The sequence below is a fragment of the Dermochelys coriacea genome, chromosome 8, assembly GCF_009764565.3.
Source record: "Dermochelys coriacea isolate rDerCor1 chromosome 8, rDerCor1.pri.v4, whole genome shotgun sequence".
NCBI classification, from domain to species: Eukaryota; Metazoa; Chordata; order Testudines; family Dermochelyidae; genus Dermochelys; species Dermochelys coriacea.
The window spans coordinates 6,570,162-6,590,286 of NC_050075.1; the positions used below are offsets into that span (position 1 = coordinate 6,570,162).

The 20,125-nt window shown below is 41.7% G+C and overlaps 1 protein-coding gene across 2 annotated transcripts; it reads left to right on the forward strand.

Moving 5' to 3' along the window:
• The first annotated feature begins 797 nt into the window (after positions 1-797).
• On the forward strand, positions 798-18,970 carry DCTN4 (dynactin subunit 4). Of its 2 annotated transcripts, XM_038412759.2 has the most exons (14): positions 924-1,146; positions 3,524-3,594; positions 4,175-4,353; positions 6,070-6,113; positions 7,868-7,975; positions 8,775-8,795; positions 9,787-9,860; positions 10,300-10,412; positions 11,615-11,724; positions 12,877-12,950; positions 13,884-13,938; positions 14,575-14,682; positions 15,164-15,261; positions 15,703-18,970. In XM_038412759.2, the coding sequence occupies exons 1-14, from the start codon at positions 1,012-1,014 to the stop codon at positions 15,914-15,916; spliced, it is 1,404 nt and encodes a 467-aa protein (XP_038268687.1). In that variant the 5' UTR covers positions 924-1,011; the 3' UTR covers positions 15,917-18,970. The 2 variants fall into 2 exon arrangements, with proteins under 2 accessions (XP_038268688.1, XP_038268687.1); XM_038412760.2 differs by lacking the exon at positions 8,775-8,795 and having other exon boundaries at positions 798-1,146.
• Positions 18,971-20,125: the final 1,155 nt, after the last annotated feature.

Consider the following 20,125-nt stretch of genomic DNA (forward strand, 5'->3'; position numbering starts at 1 on the left):
GAGGCAAAACACCCATTTCTGTGGGACAAAACCCAAACACACCAGAGAAACAAAGCAGTTATAATGGCTTCAAAAGGCAAGGCAGCATAGTTCTCAAACTATTTGGGGACACTTTGGGATGGTTTCCCAAGACAGGCGGTTGCTCAGTAATAGTGCTCTGTCTTGTACAGATTTAATTGTATTATCTAAAAATGCACAGACTTTTCCCAGTAATGTTTAGACCTGGGGACTTTCACACATATGGGCTATAGGCATAAATTTGAGTTCAGCTTGACGAAGTGGAAAGGGGCCATTTTGGCAAAGATTTCAGTGTCTTTTACATAACATGGCTTTTTTGGGTGTGTGCACGCCAAGTCCTGGATTTAAGCCGTTATCATTGTGCTCCATGGTTGGACACTTTTGTCTTATTGTCTCCTTACGTTTCCTGTCTGTCATGGCCACCAACTTACTCATAAGAACGTAAGCTCTTTAAGGCCAGGATCATTGTTCTGTTCTGTGTTTGTACAGCGCCTAGCACAGCGGGGTCTGCTGGGCACTACGACAACACAAATACGAGGGTCCAGGTCAGGAACAGAATCCGGCGGAGACGAAGAGCTGGCAGGAACGGGCTCAGACATCTCAGCCGCCAGTCCCCTGAAACCCAAGGGAGCTGCCCCAAGAGGGGCACAGCACCTGCTGGGGTACAGGGCTGGCTCTGCCGCCTGGCCACAATCCCTCCCGGTGGCCTGGCACAGGGCGGGCCCTGCCCCTGCTCGGAGTGGGGGGGACTATGGCTTGGCTGGGGGGTGCCCGGGGCCACCCCATGGCCCCTATAGACTCATCGCCTGCTGGGGCGCCAGAGAGCCCCCTATAGAACCACGTGGAGAAGGACCACGCCTCCCCCGCCCCCATGGGCACTACCCGCTGTGAGGCCCCCTCCACGTGACTCTCCCCGGCCCGGAAGTGGCTGGGTGGTCACGTGAGGGGGGCGAGGCGAGGCGAGGCGGTGGCTGCTGGGCCCCGGCTCCCAAGATGGCGTCGCTGCTGCAGTCGGAGCGGGTCTCGTACCTGGTGCGCGGCGAAAAGGAGATCCGCGCGCCGCTCTCCCAGCTCTACTTCTGCCGCTACTGCAGCGAACTGCGCTCCCTGGAGTGCGTCTCCCACGAGGTAAGCCCGGCGGCCGGGCCGCCGCCTGCCGAACCGGAGGGCGGCCCCTTGACGCCTATTGGTCACGTCGCCTGCCGCGCAAGCCTTCGGGTTCTTCTCATTGGCTAGCTCGCTACGAGGGGGAGGGACTGAGGTGGCTGTCGAGCCCTCTGCGATTGGCTCAACGGCATGAGGCGGGGTTGTTCCCACCAGGCTGGCTTCTTGATTGGTGTGTATCGCTGTCTGTCCGCTAGCTTCGTCTTCTGATTGGTTAGCGCAGGCACGCGGGGGTGGCAGCTACTCAGGCCTGTCTGGACAATAGGGAGGGGGCCTAGCTTCGCAGGGGCTCCCCATGTCCGAGGCAGGTGCTGCCCTGGGGGAGGGGAGAAGCCCACCTGGCCTCATGTGGGTTGGCTCCCCTCCCCCCCGTCTCTATCTTTGAGGGGATCAGCCCTAAACAAGCCCCCTCCCTCCAGTGCCCTGGGCAGAGTCTCCCCCACCTCCTGTTATTAGCCAGAGTGCCCCCCCCCCATGGCCTGAGCTGTCCAGAAGTCCTCCTGCTCCCCTCCCCTAGCAGGGTCTGGCCTTCCCCTTGGTTGCCTGATATTGCCCCTGCAGCCCAGGGATAACCCCAGGATGGCTGCTGGCAGGTTGGCACAGCACAAGGACCCACTGCGGTGTAGCCAGAGGAGCGCTGGCCTGGGAGTCCTGACTGCCACTGACTCACTGCATGGCCATGGGCAAGGCCTGCGCTTGGCTGCTCTCCCTCGCTGTAAGGCTGGGAGGAGGTGTGATATTCTCCAAGCTTTCAGAGGGATGGCGGGGCGGAGGGGGGAGTGTTGGCAGGTATAAAACTCTCCCCAGGCAAAGCACTGAATGCAAAGTGCGATAGAGTAGTGTCTTTTCTCGGGAGACAATGGCATGTATTGTCCATCACAAATAAGCTTGCATGGCCGCTGGGACTTGCTCTGAGTCCAGATTCAGGGTTCAGAGGTAGTATTTTGTGGATTTAAAAAAAAAAAAAAAGTTTTCATCTGGACTAGCCATTTTTTCTTGTATTTGAAATCAAAGTAGATTTTTGCAGGCAGGAATTTGTTTTTCAGCAATGAAAAGGTTCATTCAAGATCAAGGCCTTTTCACACTTAAAATCTAGATAGTGATCAACTGAGATTATGGAGAAATGTTACCCTCTGTCCAGAGACTGCTGACACTTGAAAATCTATCTTGATCAGCATGTTTATATCAAACAAAACACAAGAGATGTGTTTAAAAGCTTGCACAAGTTATTTTAATTAGTGAGGTATCAATTCCAAGGTTGCTAATTTGAGCACTGCAACTTCTTGACAATTATATTCAGAGGTGGATTTAGTAACAAGGTCATAAGAAAACTGCTCTGATTGTGTTTGTGAAACCTAAAACACAAATGGCTTAAGAAGTGAGGGAAATATTGTTTTCTATATGCAGATTACAACTTTTTTGAAAAAACGGTTATATTTTGACATATCCTAACCAAAAGTTGGAAAAATAATCTTAAAATGATATTCTGCCAAAATTCCTGGAGTTAGGCTACTGGTTTGGTTGCCTTCTGAAGTATCTAAAGACTTGTAAAGTACTCAAAGTGGAGATGAAATAATCTAATGTAAATAAAACTTCTGTTTGTTCAAATGTTTCAGCGTTTGTTAACAATGTAAAAGGGTTAGTAAGCTGGCTGCATCTCTCATACTGTTTATCTGAAGTGACTGAGCTAGTCATCACATACTAAGACAGGAAAAATCTGTATTGGCAGCCCCAAAACCTGAAGCAGTTTCAGATAACAGTTACCAGTTGTTAATTTCAGCTCTGTCAATAAAAGGCTGTATAAGGAGACAAAATATTCCCATTGATTTGTTCTTTAAGATACAAGATAACTATAAAACACTTTCCAGACTATTAATCGCTGACCTATGCAGTTATAATGCCAAAATAAAGTTAGACACATGGTGAGCATATATGGAAATAGAGTGGTCATATAGTTGGAAAACGATGAAAGGCCAGAGTACTCTATTGACTTAATTATTCAAGTTCAGAAACCGATGGCTGTTATCTTGAGGCTCTTGTAATCTTTAACATATTAAGGCCCAGTCAAACTTGGCCTGTTTCCTAGATAGTAGCATTTAATCCTTCTCGACAAGATCCTCTTCTGTGGTAAGATACTAAAGAGAAACTCCTTGCCAAGCCAGACTAAAAAATTTCAAACATCAGACATCTATCTTATATCTTCACTGACTTCACATTGCTGTTACGTTCCATAAAACATTTTGAAATCATGCAGCAAGGTGTTTCAGCTGCTGCTGCTATCCTGTCTGGAAATACACGCATCATGAGGGATGAAGTGACGTCTTTGTCTGTTGTTTGCCAGGTGGACTCTCACTATTGTCCCAGTTGCCTGGAAAATATGCCATCAGCTGAAGCAAAGCTGAAGAAAAATAGGTAAATTGGCTGCTTCTGTACTGCAATGTCTCCTCCTTTAAATCCCTGCTTTTTAAAGCTCCTTACTTTGAGCAATCTTTTCTCCAGCATTAATAATCCCCTGGCCCATTTATGTACTGTTTGGCCCCATCACCATAATGTGTGAGTTTCTCAGTCTCCCTCTCCTGAACTGTTATCCTAAGTTTTGTCTCACTTACATTGTGATCTCTTGTGGACAGGAAATGTGTCTCACTCTGAAGTGCTATGTATAATTTTTGGCACTATAATAAATGTTTTGTTCACCTGCCGTCACATTTATATGTTGTAGATAAGCTTTGAAATGACATTAAATCCCTAGTACAGTTTTCCAGTGTTACCAGCTCATTCTGTCCCCCCTTTGGCTGACTTTATGAAATCCTGTTCCTTCACTTATTGAATCTATATGAGCACAGTGTTTCCTAAAGCTGCTGTGAGAGACCAAAAATGCACATTTTTAGTTCTGAGTTGCTGTTCTTTAAGAACATTTCTCTAAGATTCTTATGTAACACTAAAGTTCTGCCAAGGATGCTTCAAGCTCATGACTTTCCCTTGTCTTTGCCAGGTGTGCTAACTGTTTTGACTGCCCATGCTGCATGCACACGCTTTCCACCAGAGCAACAAGCATTCCTGCTCCACTTCCCGATGACCCAGCCAAAACTACAATGAAGAAAGCATATTACCTGGCCTGTGGATTTTGCCGCTGGACTTCCAGAGATGTGGGTATGGCAGATAAGTCTGTTGGTAAGTAACTCAGTATTGAAGACAGGACAGTGACTAATGTTGGAAGAGAACATTTGTTCAGAAATATTAAATAACAAAAATTGCTCCCAGGTCTGTTGTGTATGTAACCTCAGTAAAACTTAACCACAGAATCTGAGCTGGATACTCCATCCTCTTGGTAAAAAGTGATCTTGCCACTTAGGGAGTCTCTGAATTGAGAAGTGTTAAGATTAGTTAGTTAGTTGTACTTCTCACCCTGTTCTACAATAGTGCCACTTGCCCAGTAAAAGATCCAATTGGATTAGGAACTCTTTTTTTTTCCCCCTTAATCAGAACAGTTCTCTATATAACAAACTACCATTATTTCAGATTCTTAAGTAGATCAGTTTGACAGCACAGATGCGTGATGTACTTTATGATAACTCCATCACTTCTGTAAATTGGCACTTCTATTAAGATGACAAAATATGAGAATTTTGAAGCCTTTTTAGATTCAGTATTTGAATTTAGGTTTTCCCTTCAAGGCATTTTTCAATTTTATATATTAAATCCCTTGCCTAGCAGGGTATATAGTAATTACAGAAGCTGCACAGTCTTACTGGTTAGATTAGACTGTTAAGACACAATCCTGACTTGACACAAGCAGATCCCTGTGGCTGCCCAGAACCCTGTGACTATAGTTCAGAATGAGTGCAGGATTGGGACCTTCCATTGCAAACTCTGAAGGGCAGGGACGCTGTGTTTTATTTGTTAATTGCCTAGACGCTTGAGTGTTGCATTTAAAAATATTGGATACCAAAGTGATGGATAGGCTATGTTGAGTTTTTCCTGCAATGGAAGCTTTTTTTTTTTTTATATCTCGTAGTCTTGCCATCTAATTTATATTATATTCCATAGGGTTTGGCTGTCATGTAACTAAATCATTACCACACTCTTCCTATTCCTTGGTTTTACTTACTTTGTATCATTTAATTTCCTTGTGTTTCACTTCATGATTAATGTACTGTAAATAATTGTTTTAATACTGTGTGATTAGACTAATAGTAATTTTAATTATGCTGTGAAGGGAGTAAGATCAGCTTATGATTCTTCAGTGACTTTATGTAAACTGGCAGGTGGCATCCAAATCTGGGACTCATTTATGGAATGGTTTTAAAAACCTAATCAACAGTTCTTGTTCACACTGAGACATCTTCGGGGATACTTTGAGTAGAGGTGGAAACTAGTTTACATTAATTCATCTGCAAGGACATTGTGATTCCCAAAGAATTTGACTTCTGAAATGATTGCATCTCCTGTCAACTACATAAATAGCACCCGTTAGGCCCTTTGATGTAGATAATGTGATTCTTTACAAGCATATTATTGGTTTAAAATGCTGTATAAAAACTGATCAAGTAAGCTACTTCTCCATGAAGCTTCATGTGAATAGCCTTCCAAATAGAGGAACCTCATGGACCTTTCTAAGACTTCAGCGTGGCGTTTCACATGATCTGTGCTACTGTTGGTGGCAGCCCCTAGTGTGTGGTTTTAGTGTTTAAACAAGCATCTTATTACAACAAACAGGCAAGATTTATCATGAAAAAATTGAAAACTTTGCCTACAACTTCTCATCTACAGCCTTGTCATGGAAAACACTAATGTTGAGTCTTAGGAACAGTTGTTCTAGATGCCCAGAGTATTGAGCATGAGAATCTTCTCCTTCTGAGGACTCTTGTTTGTTTTGTTTTGTTTCAGCCAGTGGTGGTTGGCAGGAGCCGGAGAATCCACATACACAGAGGGTAAGTGAAGGGGAGAGATTAAGCTTAAACCTTAGGAGGGTGGCATAGGACAGAAAGGCTCTGGTCTTACTTGTGGATCAGTGAATTTTTGTATCTCAGTTATTCTTAAGAAAGAAACTGTGGTTACCTGTAGTCATGAGGTCAGCGTCTTGGCTGAATTCAGCAGAAGGAAAGCCCCTGGAGAATGCCAGATCCTACCACAGGTGTAATATTTTATATAGTGCCTCTTGCACAGAACTTTGGGATCTTTCAGGACAAACGACATTCATACAAACATTGTTGAAATGCCACCAACTGGCATAAAGCATGTGTGGTGAGGAAAATGGTAGGGCCAAACCAATACCCTTATGAAAAGTGCCATGAATATTTAACATAACATAGATGCAAAACCTGTAGACATATCTCCACTGCTCTGATGATCAATACCTCCTCATAATACACCTTTCAAGATCCATGGGTCCTAAGCATGCCTATCACAACATGTGGTATACCTCCTCTAATGCCCCAGCAACAACTATGTGGGTGAAATGAGACAATCGCTATGCTCTCGAATGAACTCTCTCAGAAAAATAAGACAACACATCATATCACCTGTGGGTGAACGCTTTTCACAAAGTGATCCATAGCTGACTTCTTAGTCCTCATCTTCAAAGGAAACCTGCACACCAGGTTTCAGAAGATGAGCCTGGGAGCTTAAATTCATAACGTTGCTAGACACTTAATATCCTGGTCTTAATAAAGATACTGGATGTTTGGCTTATTACAACAATCTGTAACCCTCTAACTCCCCTTTTCAGTCCTACAACTGCAGAGATGTTAACGGGCTGCTTCACCTGGAACGGTCTATTACAATGTGTGTTAACTACTCATAGTAACCCTCTGTTCCACCCTTTATTTAGCTGTACCTTTCCCAGACCTGAAGAAGTGCTCTGCATAAGCTCAAACGCTTGTCTTTTACCAAGAGAAGTTGGCCCAATAAAAGATTTTTACCTCACCCACCTTATTTCTCTAATGTTCTGGGACCAACAGCTACGACGACACTGCAAACATGAATATTTAATGGCATAGATCAGACATGACTTTGCTTTCTTGGACTTCATCTGAAAGTTCCACATACAGAAACTAAGTTCCAAAGAATTGAAACTAATTGGAAGGATGGCTCTACCTTGACAGGAACACTTTTATTTTAATTAGCATGCAAACTGTTTAAAAAAACAAAACAAAACACCACTTCTTGTCTATGTGAACAGAAGTTCTTTCCTGGTCATCCCCTCTTCTAGGCCTGGAGCTCTCCTGGTCCCCAACATAATATATCTTACTATCCTCATCCTCTATTAAACACAGTTGGTCTCTGACAATGAGATTGCCAGTTGTTCTCAACTGGCCATGCCGTATTCTCCAGACTTTGGAGAGTGTCATGTGTTCCACCCAATAGCATGAAAAACATCTCAATTACTGAGGTAGCTGGAAAGTGAAAGCTGGGTAATGTGTTATTTTTATGATAGAATTGGTCTTGAGATGAGCCATGGTAGAGGGTGTTGAGGAGCAATGAAACGTCTGCTCCTGTTGCCCATTGTGTGGTAAGACTGAGACACATCTATACTTCCTCAATGTATTTTCTTCAAAATAAAACCAGTATTGGCAATGGTAGGAAATACTTTATGGGAAGGGAAACTCAACAGCTGGATGAATGCCATTGGCCTGTCTGGCATAGTGTTTCACACAGTATATAATTGATCCTTTTTTTCCTTCAGATTAACAAACTTGTTGAGTATTACCAGCAGCTGGCTCAGAAAGAGAAGATTGAGCGGGACCGTAAGAAGTTGGTGCGACGCCGAAACTACATGCCACTGGCCTTTTCGGTGAGCTGGGACGGTGATGCTCCTAGAATAGAAATAGTGGAGCACAGGAGCAGGGCTTCTTTACTGCCTCAGTTTTGAAGATTAGATGGATAATAGTGCTTGCCAGAAAAAGGGAAAGAGATCTATTAAGAAGGATTTAAGTGAAGAACCTATACTTAGTCATTCAGGCCTATTCGGGGAGGTGGTAGGATCAATAATCTTCCCTCCAAGAATTTCACTAATTCCCAGCCCCCTGCAGCTAATAATCCCTGAAGGATCTCAAAATCTGCTGCACAGACGGTGTGTGAAGGGATCAGCTCAGCTAGCACTGAAATGCAGCCACTTCTTATGTGAGGACATTGCAGCAGTTCTGACCCTGTGTAACACATCACTGTTTTTTAAAGGATAGGAAGAATCTTTATATATTGAAACTATATAGGGGAAGCTTAGACAGATCACAAGTGCCAGAGTTGGAATTTAGCCAGGATACCAGGGTTAATACTTCTCTGTACGATTCTGTACAGCTGGTCAGACGTTCATCAGATACTTGCCAACTGTCCTCCTAATGCAGGATTGACACATACTGGTTATCTGCTAAAAGTCTTAACTGAAGTTGGGTTTAACAATTTATCAGACCCGAATAGTACATTTATTGTAACTACTAGAGAGAAACTTACTTCATTTAGCAGAATAAGTCTCTGTACGCTTGCAACCTTTTGGTTAACTGTATAACCAGCCTGCTCTGTGCATTTGCTCTTGTCTTATGGCTGCATTTTTTGTCTCCGTTGCTACCTGCTGCTTTTTTGGGGGCTCTTCACAGCAACACACAATACACGTAGTGGTAAGTTTCTTCAGTTTCTGCTAGTGTTAAAGCTCTTGTAGTGCAACTTGAAACCACTCACGTACCAATAGTGTGTCTGAAGTCCAGCCCAGTTTGATTTTTAACATCGTTCTGAGCTTCATTATAAATCTTGTAATTTATTAACATAGGGTTTCTTTTTTTTTTTTGGCCCTCAGACACATAACATGTTTGAAAAAGAGCACTTGTCGACACATTGACTAAGACACAGTCCCTGCATAGACTAACACGGATGCCCAGTATGGGTGTCAATAATAATCTTCTTACCAATCAGCCCAACCCATCAGATGAAAACCTCTCATTTAGCTCCAGATGAAGCAAATTTTTGCCTAATAGGATGAGCCTTGCAGCAGTTCCTTGAAGGTCTGAGAAGTCAGGTTCTTTAGGTCTCACAGCAGCAGGTCCTCTACCTTTAGCATCCTGTCTCCAGCTGAGATCTAGTAAGTCAGTGAGCACCTCAGCTGTCCTTGCATATTATGGTCATGCCTAGAGGTGGGTAGACTTAGGTCGCCAGGTCCCATGCCATCCAGAACTTTAATCTGTATTCCACTTTCTCCATCTACTTCTGATGGCAGTGCAAAGTGGTTCAATCTGTAATATGCTCACACGTACCCACTTCTTTAAGGCAGGTGAGCTACTGCATTCTGCGCTAACTATAACTGAGTTGCCTTCAAGAGTACAACTGAGTTCAGCACATTGTAGTTGTTCAGCCTGGTGGTAAAATAATTAAAGCTTGACAAATCTTTGACAGTATACTTCTGCCCCTCCCAGCCCACAAGATTTTATATATTTTTACCAACAAGATTTGCAAAGAAAATCTGCGAATTATTGAGCAGAGAGGAAACTCTTCCAGTTTGCTTTCATTTGCTTGGCACCTATGCTTGTCATGCTGTCACAGGCTCAAGTTTGCTGTAGGCCTGTGTCCTGACAGACAGCAGATCTGGATTTGGTGGTACTGTTTTCCTCCTTGTAGGACAAATACGGCCTTGGAACCAGACTCCAGCGTCAGAGGCCTGGGGTGTCCATCAGTGCTCTTTCCGGACTCTCGTGAGTTTTCAGGGTTTGGTACATTGTCGGGAGGGATGAAAGGGATAAGCAGGAAAATAAAGATATAAATTGAGAAAGATGGTAAGTTATTTGATATTGTTGGAAAAGGGCTTCATCTCTACAGGAGAGCTGGGATCATGTAAAATGCCAGGGCAGAGGGAGTGAGTTCACTACTCAATCTCCATGCTGTCACTCATCTTGTAATTTACCCTACAGTTCCTAGATATTGCAGAGATCTCTGAATAGAAGTTAATAAAAGTCAGTTACTTCATACAGTGGTATGAGTTAAGAGGGAATCTCAGCCTTAACGCTGTTTTGTTGTTTTTTTTCTTTCGTTTTGAGTGTAATCTGACACTTTATTATGGTATAACATTTTCAGTCATTAAAGGTGTACCATGTTTAATGACTCCCTAATTTCTCTTTACTTTTTTTGCTTCAGCCTGAAAGAAGGAGAGGACCTGAGGGAAATGAAGATTGAGCCCGCTGATGCTGTAGAAGAAGTGGAACCTCTGCCTGAGGATTATTACACAAGACCAATAAATCTAACAGAGGGTAATGGCTTAACATTCCATTTTGTTTCTTGTGCTACTGCTTACCAGCTAACCATCAAGAACAGCCTACTCTTTGTCCACATTAAATGATCCTCCTGGGTTTTTAATGTTTGCATGTTTTTATTCATTATATTGCTTGAGATGGTGCAGTGATGCAACTTAGTAAAGAATTATGAAATCTTTGGCTTTTTAAATTACAGCATTAATTGCTTGAGGTCAGACTTCATTGTCTAATAAGAAAAGTTGAAGTGAAAGTCTGAAAAGTCTGGACTGTCCTGTTGCATTCTTGTGATTAATGACTATTTGCTTTGGAAAACTGGCAGCATTTGGAGGAGGAAAAGAGCAGACGTCCTTGTTAGTAATGACAGGAAATGAGGGAAATAGCTGTGCTGACAGGGAGTAGACTTGTACACTAAGCTTTATAATAACAATTGTGCATTACTTTGGCATAAGTTTTTAAAATAGTTTTACACTCCCTTGGATTATTTAGCTGGATTTTTCCTCCTTTGTCATGTCTTTGTAAATTGGCTGAGGAACTATGGGAGCGAATAGTATAAAATATGAAGTTCAAACAATCATCTAGATTTTCTATTTTGAGTATGCCATTGTGCTACTTAGGCTCTGTGCCAAATGTCTATCCTCTCCTTTCAAATCCACAAAAGCAGATGTTTAAGAAATCTGCATTGCTTTAGGAATACACCTTTTGGGTAATCCGGTGCATGAGTCTGAACTGGGCAAACTCCTTGGATCAGAGACTGCTATTTCTGTCTTGAACAGTGCACTGCTCAACTGATTTGATAATGAAAACAACAAAGAAAATTGTATTTTCCATGGGGGAGTAAAATTTTTCAAGGCTGCAATCAAGTGCTATTTCCTGTTCATGCCTAATAAATTTCGAATGGTCATGAAGTGGCTTTAAAAGTCTGGTCCCCAGTTTTATGGCTGGCTGTCATTATTATCATACCTATGTCTACAGTGCTGGGTCTTGCTCCTTCTTTGTATAGCTGGCTTGCCTTTGTGTCCATGTGCTACTGGAAATCTTAATTTTTTTTGATCAGGGCAATTATTGAATTACAGGAGCAGTGATGTATATAGTTCCTTAAATGGAGCAAGAGTATACTGTAATCTCAAACATACCACATGATTTTATGTGACTCTAGTTGAGAATTAAATTTGGATTTTTGTTTTCAAATATGTGCCCAGTGACTACCCTGCACCAACGTCTCCTGCAGCCTGACTTCCAGCCAATCTGTGCTTCCCAGCTCTACCCGCGCCATAAGCACCTTCTGATCAAACGCTCACTGCGCTGTCGGGTAGGTAACCGGAAACATAGATCAGCTTTTCCCTCGGCTTTGGAATCCTAAACTGTGAGGACCCAACTAGAAAACTAACTTGCAACTGCATTTTGTCTCTGAAAGTTCCAGCCTACAGTAGTGCTAAAGGATCCTGAAATAAGTAAACTTCTAACAACCAGCTCGATATGGGCTTGGTGAAGCATAATAAGTCCACTAAACCTGTAGGGCAGGGTGAGGCCCATGGCTGGAGATGAAAGGCCAGATTTTGAAAGTGTTTAGGTGCCTAAAGAAGCAGATAGGCACCTAACACCCAGTGACGACTTGCTTAGGCATGTCTGAAAATCCCACTAGGCACCTGTTTGCATCTTTATGGACTTAAATACCTTTGAAAATCTGGACTTAAATGCCTTAACTAGCTGTGAGATGGGAGTACCTTATATAGTTGGTATTATAAAATGGCCTTTTGTTTAAAAAAACAGAAACCAAACCTAGTCAGTAAACATGGAAAGTCAATTACCAGTGATATGACCCAATGCAGAATACGGATTCCCTTTGACATTTCAGTGTCCCAACAGAAAATCAGAGGACTGAACACAGGCATAGAAGCCAGGAAATCTTGAATTCATATCCTGGTTCTGCTGATGATTCACTATATGATCTTGGGCAACACATCTGTTTTCCATCTAGCAAACGGGGATAATCTTTATCTAACTTCCAGAAGACCTGAGGATTAATTAGTTAATATTTTAAAGTATTTTGAAGATGTAAAATGAGATCTAAGTGCTACATATTATTAGCAACAAATAAGAATACAATTTAATTTCATCTGAAGGAAAGGGTTGTAGTAACTCCGATTTAGTGCAGATTTGTGATGAGATTGTAGTCTTGCATTATGTAGTTGCTTGTCCATTTGTTTTTTGAAAATGGGGAGAGAATCCAAATTCTTAGGTTTTCAAGGTAGTACTGGAACTGGAAATTTTCAGTTTATCAGAATTTCGACCAAATGCCTTGACCAAATTCAGGACAATTTGTGTGTACTAGATCCTTAGGCTGACAGAATTAGTAAATAGAACATCCAAACTATGATACTTGCAGTTCCTATTGTTTATTGTGTGGCTGTACACAATGTGTGCTTTGGTGATGTTTAAAATATCTTTTCATCTCTTTTAGAAATGTGAACATAATCTGAGTAAACCAGAATTCAATCCAACATCCATTAAATTCAAAATCCAACTGGTTGCTGTGTGAGTATGCTGGGAATGGAGGGGGGAGCAGTATCTTGCTATGTATTAATATCTAGTTAAAACCCTACTTTACTTTCCTCCTCCCCCTCCCCCCCAGCAGTGGTCTTGATGTCAAAAATTCAGGAATAACCGGGGTGTAAAAAATAACATGGTAACAGAAACTAGTTGCGGACACATAGGAGCTCATGCAATGTTTCCTTAAGTAACCCAAGAAATTGTTTTTAATATATCTAGCAGAATGTGGTATGCAGTAGTGGAGAGAGTGTTGCCAAGGCTTAAGTAGATCTACAAGCACCAGCTATGAAAAATTGTAGGCTTTTCATTTAAAACTTAAGCAAAAATGATGATCTTTGATCCTTCAGCATTGAGATGTCGTTCTAGGTGGCATCATGCAAATGAGCACAAAAGCTATGCTAGCATAAACAGGTTTCAAGTAGAATCCATTGCTTTCAGGGACAATTACAGCATACTTGTGTTTTTTAAAATTACCCAGAGGGTACATATTATGAGGTTATTCTCAATGCAGTATTACTAGGAGCTCCCTTGGCACTCTGCTGTACAGTATCTCTTTAAAGAAGGTGATTTTAATGTCAGTTAATAATTCCCTTTAAAACTTTCTAGAACAATGTTACATTAGTTCTTTGAAATTCCACTTTCCCACTTTAGTCAAAAAGTAAAATGAAATTCAATAAGTTTGAACAATCTGAAAAAGGCACTATCTCTTGTTTAAAAAAATAAGTTTGTAGTTGATAAGAGTTATTTACAGAGCACTGGATTTGTCTGTTCTGCATAATTCTTTTGATTGAAATGTATCTTTTTAAACAAACTAAAGCATACAGTCTAAACAAGTCAGATATGTATCTTTGTGTTGGTGGACTCTTGACAGGCAGAGTACTGGCAAAAGCAGATTCATGTCATATCTTTCATTTGTAGCAACTACATCCCGGAGGTGAGGATCATGTCCATTCCCAACCTGCGCTACATGAAGGTCAGTGCTTCTCTTTTCTTGTCCTCTTAGGGTGGAAAGTAGAGTGTGAATGGTGGATCCACAATATTTTGAAAAGGTACTCTGGCATGATGAGGGACTAGGTTTGTGAAGGCATTAGCTTCATGTAACATGTATCTAAATGGAATGGAGTTAAACGGCAACTACTGCAGTTCAGAGAAGGTACCATAACTACGGGATGGCAAGATCTACCAGTGGTGTGCCTTATCTTGGTCTGGGATGATGTGGGTAAGAAATATTTTCACTTTGAATGAGTGGACTTAAGTGTAGTATGATACTGGTGAATGTCTCAGATGTACCAGTATGTCGGGAATGAGAGCTAATTGAGTTGGGAGTCAGAGTAACTTCCTAGCATACTTTTTCACTCTATAAAATTGTAATAGTGAGATGGAAGTGCCCTTCAGAAGTGTAACATGGCATAGCATCCTTTTTCTGAATACCTACATCCCATGAGGCGGATGGATGGTATTCATCAGCAGAGTATTCTGTAGATCTTCAGGGAGTTAATGTGACATAGTTCTGAAGGCAGCATTAGTCATCCTGAGGTCAACTCCTAAGGGTGAAAGCTGCTTTCTCGGTGTAATTGGTTCCTAAACTGTGCACCCTGTATCTCACCAGGAGAGCCAAGTTCTTCTGACTCTGACCAATCCAGTGGAAAACCTCACCCATGTCACACTGATGGAGTGTGAGGAGGGAGACCCTGATGACATCAATAGTACTGCTAAGGTATTGCACCTTCTTGCTATACAATCTGATAATGCAGAGACCTATTCCAGTGCACTGTGCTTTCATGTGGGCTGGGCTGGGCTGAGCAGCACCTAACTTCTCATAAGCTACAGGAGGATTCATGTACATCAGTCTCAGCCATGTGTCACGCTCCTTATGTGGGAGGTTTAAACCTTAAACCTAGTGCATTAATATCACCACTGTACAATTTGAGAAAAGTTGTAAATCACCTTCAACAGGTTTATTATCAGCATCTATAACTCAGAAGATGTAACTTTCTAATCCAAGGGAAAAGTGTGATAGAGACCATTTTGATAAGGAGGAAACAGAAAGGGTGGAGGAAAACCAGAAGACTCTCTTCTTCTCCCTCTACGGTGCCCCCTGACTTGACTAGCCGTCGGCAGGAAGTGCCTACTCTGATGCTAGATATGCAGATGGTGGGATGTGTGTCAGCACTGCCCTTCTCTGTATTGTTTTGCAGGTGGTTGCTCCTCCCAAGGAGCTCATCCTAGCTGGCAAAGATGCAGCAGCAGAATATGATGAGTTGGCAGAACCTCAGGATTTTCAAGATGACCCTGAGTGAGTTTTTTCCATCTTTCATGTGTGGGGGATAACTTGGTTTGTGGTACTTGCTTATATTCAGCAACTTCCTCTTCTGTTACTTTTCCTCAGCACATAGGCTTTTGTCAAGCTTGAGCAATGTAGAAGTTTTGGTTTTTTTTTTGTTTTTTTTTCAGTCTACAGTGCGGATTGTTCGGGAAACATTCACTTCTATATAGGTTGTGCATTGCAAGCTGACATGGCAGATTGAAAGCAGCTGTTCCAGCTGTCTGTTCTCTGGAGAATCATGCTAGCTTTTCAAGCAGAGTTTAAAACCACTAGTAGTAATTGAAAAATTGTATAGTTACTAGTTGGCATTAGAATAACTCAAAGATCTGTCCAGAGATGTTGCATCAGTCCCATAAAGAGAGAAGCTGCTTGAGACTTGGCTGATCTAATACTCTGCTTCTTATTTTGCAGCATTGTAGCCTTCAGAAAGGCCAACAAGGTGGGAGTTTTCATCAAGGTCACTCCACAGAAAGAAGAGGGCGAAGTGACCGTGAGCTTTAAGGTGAAGCATGAGTTTAAAAATCTGGCCACTCCAATTCGCCCCAGTGAGGAAGGCGATCAGAGTTCTGAGGTCATCTGGCTCACCCATCATGTGGAGCTCAGCCTTGGCCCACTACTCCCATAATGGCTTCCAACAGCTGGATCCATAAAGGTGGCCACGGGACAGACTCTTTTGCCATGACAGAATACATCCTGTTGAAATCGTGTTTGAAACCTCCTTTGTGATGTGTACACACACCACAAATTCCAGCCATGAAAGGAGGAGGAGGTTGCACGAGTCAGGGGAGGTGGAGGGGAAGGTAACTCTGTTGTTGGATGATTTGTTCTGTAATGCCCACTGTGTGAATCTGTGGCTTTCTCACAATACCACATGCTTGTTTAACTTGCAGCACAAAGAAGGCCATCTCTAGACCTGTGTTATCCCTTGCTGAAGTCACATTAGCATTACCAACAAAAAACCCCAAACCCTTACGCTGGCTTTCCTCTTCTCCACATCAATCCCATGAAGTCAATATTTAAATACTCAACAAAACAAATCCTTTCTCTGGTAGAGCCTGCTGTTCATGAGCAAACATTCCAGGGCTGTGGCCCTGTCTCTTCAGTTACAATAACCATCTGTTGCAGCAGCATGATACGCTCTTACTTGCTTTACATCCCCTATTAGAATCTCATTAGTTTAAAATTTTCTTTAGCCCATGCACTCAAAGGTGTAACTGGTTTTTATTCCCCGTTTATGAAAAAGAACGCTTTGCTCTGTACAGCTTGTTTGGGAGGCAATGGATCTTAAAAATTTATTTGCTTCTAGTGTTGAAATATGGTCTACTGTAGCTCTTGTGGGCTTGGCTTATAATTTTATATCATTTTAAGCCTTTTTTGTGAGAAACTGTAGGTTATTATGCATGGTACTCTAAGATTTGGGAGGACCAATAGGTCACTGAAGTGAAAATGCTGCTGCTTCAGTTTTTATTGAGGCTAGGACACTACTGAGTGCAATTTTTGCATTCAATAAATTTATTTTTAATGAATGGTGAAATCAACCAAAGAATATGACAGCTCAGATTATTTCAATACACACACAGCCTTTAAGGGTTCAGGAGTGTGCTCAGTATGTTTACCAGTGACTTGGGGGGGGGAGGGGGGCAAGTTGTGGGCTCCTTGAGCAGAAAAAAAATAAAAGGAAGAAAGGCTTATCCTAACCCTCCGCACTTCAGGAGTATATACCATGCCATAACATAAGCATAACTTATGTGCTACCATAAGGCTTATTTTGGCTGCAAGTCAGATCTAAAACCAATTACAAACAGCATGTCCATGACTCTGATTGTAACATGCTACTGCTACCACTAACTACAGTATTATAATGCAACCAGTACAGGATTTCTCTTCCTACAAAGATTTTTTTCAGTTGCTCTTAGTTAAAAGCGGTGACTTTTGTGAAACATCTCCCTGAATGAGCAGCAAATGCAGACCACAAAAATCTTTATCTTGGGGCTTTGATATGCAACCTGAAGATAACCAAGGGGCCTTCAAGCCCTTCCAGATATGCTCTGTTTAGTTAAATAAGGAACTTGTGTACTGTATGTGACTCTGCCGTTCTGTAATGTAAGATGTGTGGCATCTGGGAAAGGAGAAACATGCATAGTTTTACCTTAGTCAAATATTAATGTAATGAAAGGATTGGGTCATCATGGCATACAGGAAGTTCTACCCTTTTTATGTCCAGAGGGAGTCAAATGGATCTGCATCCTGTTTGACAGCCTTTGGGAAGGAGCTGCACCTTATCTGCGCGTTTGTGCAATGGATATCACAGCAGAGAGGGACTTAATGTTTACAAATTTGCGTAGATGATACACACATGTACAGCATGAGTTTAAGTGTAGCCAGTATTTATTCATAAATGTATAGTGTTAATAAGTGTCTGCTACTGTCTTATGTAACCAAATAACACTTAAGCTTTGAGTTTTCTTCAGTAGCCAAAGTAACTGGCAAACTATCAGCACTATCTATCAAAAAACATCTTTCCCAATCTAGTTTTTGGCTGGCTGGCTGGCTGATATTTTCAAACTGGTTAGCTCACCACTTGTAGCTGAGTTTAGATACAAGTTCGCTCTACTGAACTACACAAGAAAGGTTCTTTAGCACCTAGTTGTTTTAAGAAAATCAGATGTGCTCTGAATTGCTACCTTGAAAAGTAAAGGGCACATTGGCTTTGAATGGCTTAACTAGTTCAGTGAATTTCTTTTCCCTTAAAAGCTTATAGGAGATAGAAAACAGCTGAAGTTACTCCTGCGTATATTTGTGCAAAACATCTCACTTGTTCCAATCGAGAACAATGGCAGCACTCTGCCTTTACCCATGTTAACTCTATTAATGACAGATTATTGTGTTGCTTTATAGTTTAATTTATGTGGTGAACTTAAATAAAGCAGACAAAGCTGGCTTTTTTTATCTTGTGCAATAATAGTACTTAAGTGCAGTAAAATGTTAATGCTCAATGTGCATATGAGGTAGGGATCATTCCATTCATCAGTTACATGAGGGCTAAATTTCAACCAGAGTTGAGTGCCTTCTCTAAGACTGTAAAAGTGTCACTGGAAGAGCTGGAATCAAGAGCTCCTGATTGGAAATCCCATCCTTGCTACTGGATTATGCTGTCACTCAGCTGTTTGTAATGGACTTCAGTATTTTTTTCACATGAACTATTCCCAAACCAGTTTAAAACAGTGACATTGTAAACATGTAATTGCACTTCTGCCACTCTCTATCTTCATCTCTACACTATCCAAGAAGTATAAATCTCTCACAGGGGTGGGTAACATCTGAAATCCTGTATTTTAGCAATTTAGCCCTTAAGTTTAGCTATGGACTCAAAATAGGACTTTACAGATAACCAGCTGTATTGGGTTTAAAATGTTCTCAGCTTTAAGAGCTGGCCATGTACACTCTGTATAAATGACAGCAGGAGGATACCAGCACAAGGCACCTCTAGTTCTTTCATTCTATCAAAACAAGAATATAAAAGATCATTTAGAAACAAGTTTGTGATGGACAGGAGCACAGACTTAAGATGGTTTAGGGTTCCTTAACTCTCCATTTCCATAATTTCAAATGTTTGTCTTTCAAAGTTTTGCCTTTATTTAAAATTTCCCAGCTTTCAATAAAATTTTATTAAAACTAACAATACCAAGGTATGTTCTTTAAACTGATACGCAGCTTGGAAATACTTTTTGATTTTGGTTGTAATTATGAGAGGACAATTGAGGTTATCTTACTTCGTTCTTGAAGGTAACAACATAAGAATGTCCATACTGCGTCAGGCCACTGGTTCACCTAGCCCAGTAGCCTGTCTTCTGATAGAGGCTGGTGCCAGATGCTTCAGAAGGAATTAACAGAACAGGGCAATTATCAAGTGATCCATCCCCTGTCGTCCAGTCCTAGTATCCCGCAAGCCAAAGCTTAGGGACATCAGAACATATGGTTACATCCCTGACCATCTTAAGTCAATCAGTGGCTGTTAGCTATCTTCCATGAACTTCTCTAAGTCTTTTTTGAACTCAGTTATACTTTTGGCCTTTATAACATCCCCTGGCAATGAGTTCTACAGGTTGATTGTATGCTGCTTGAATAAGTACTTACGTTTGTTTTAAAGCTGCTGCCTATTAATTTAATTGGATTGGCCCTGGTTCTTGTGCTATGTGAAGGGATAAATAACACTTCCTTATTCTCTTTCTCCACATCATTCATGGTTTTGTAGACCTGTATCATATTCCCCCCTCCACACACACACTCCTCTCTTTTCCAAGCTGAATAGTCCCAGTGGGTGGTTTCAAAGAACTACAGTGACTCTAAGATCTTTCTTGAGTGATAACAGTGAATTTAGACCCCATCATTTTGTATGTGTAGCTGACATTGTTTTCCAATGAGCATTATTTTGCATTTATCAACACTGAATGTCATCTGCCATTTTATTGTACAGTTGCTCAGTCTTGAGAGATCCCTTTGTAATGCTTTGTAGTCTGCTTTGCGCTTAACTCTTGAGTAATTTTGTATCTTCTGCAACCTTTGTCACATCACTGTTTACCCCCTTTTCTAGATTATTTATTAATGTGTTGAACAGCACTGGTCCCCGTACAGCTCCCTGAAGGGGGGGTGGGAGGGGCTCTGCTATTTACCTCTCTCCATTCTGAAAACTGACCATTTATTCCTACCCTTTATTTCCTGGCTTTTAACCAGTTACAGATCTATGAGAGGATCTTCCCTCTTATCCTATGACTGCTTAAGACCCTTTGATGAGGTACCTTGTCAAAGGCTTTTCTTGGGTTCCCTTATAAAC

Excerpts from the sequence above, each read along its gene's own strand:
- DCTN4 (XM_038412759.2), top strand. The coding sequence starts at position 1,012 with ATGGCGTCGCTGCTGCAGTCGGAGCGGGTCTCGTACCTGGTGCGCGGC. Across the intron at positions 1,147-3,523 it reads TGGAGTGCGTCTCCCACGAG|GTGGACTCTCACTATTGTCC; the intron begins GTAAGCCCGGCG and ends GTTGTTTGCCAG. Across the intron at positions 4,354-6,069 it reads TATGGCAGATAAGTCTGTTG|CCAGTGGTGGTTGGCAGGAG; the intron begins GTAAGTAACTCA and ends GTTTTGTTTCAG.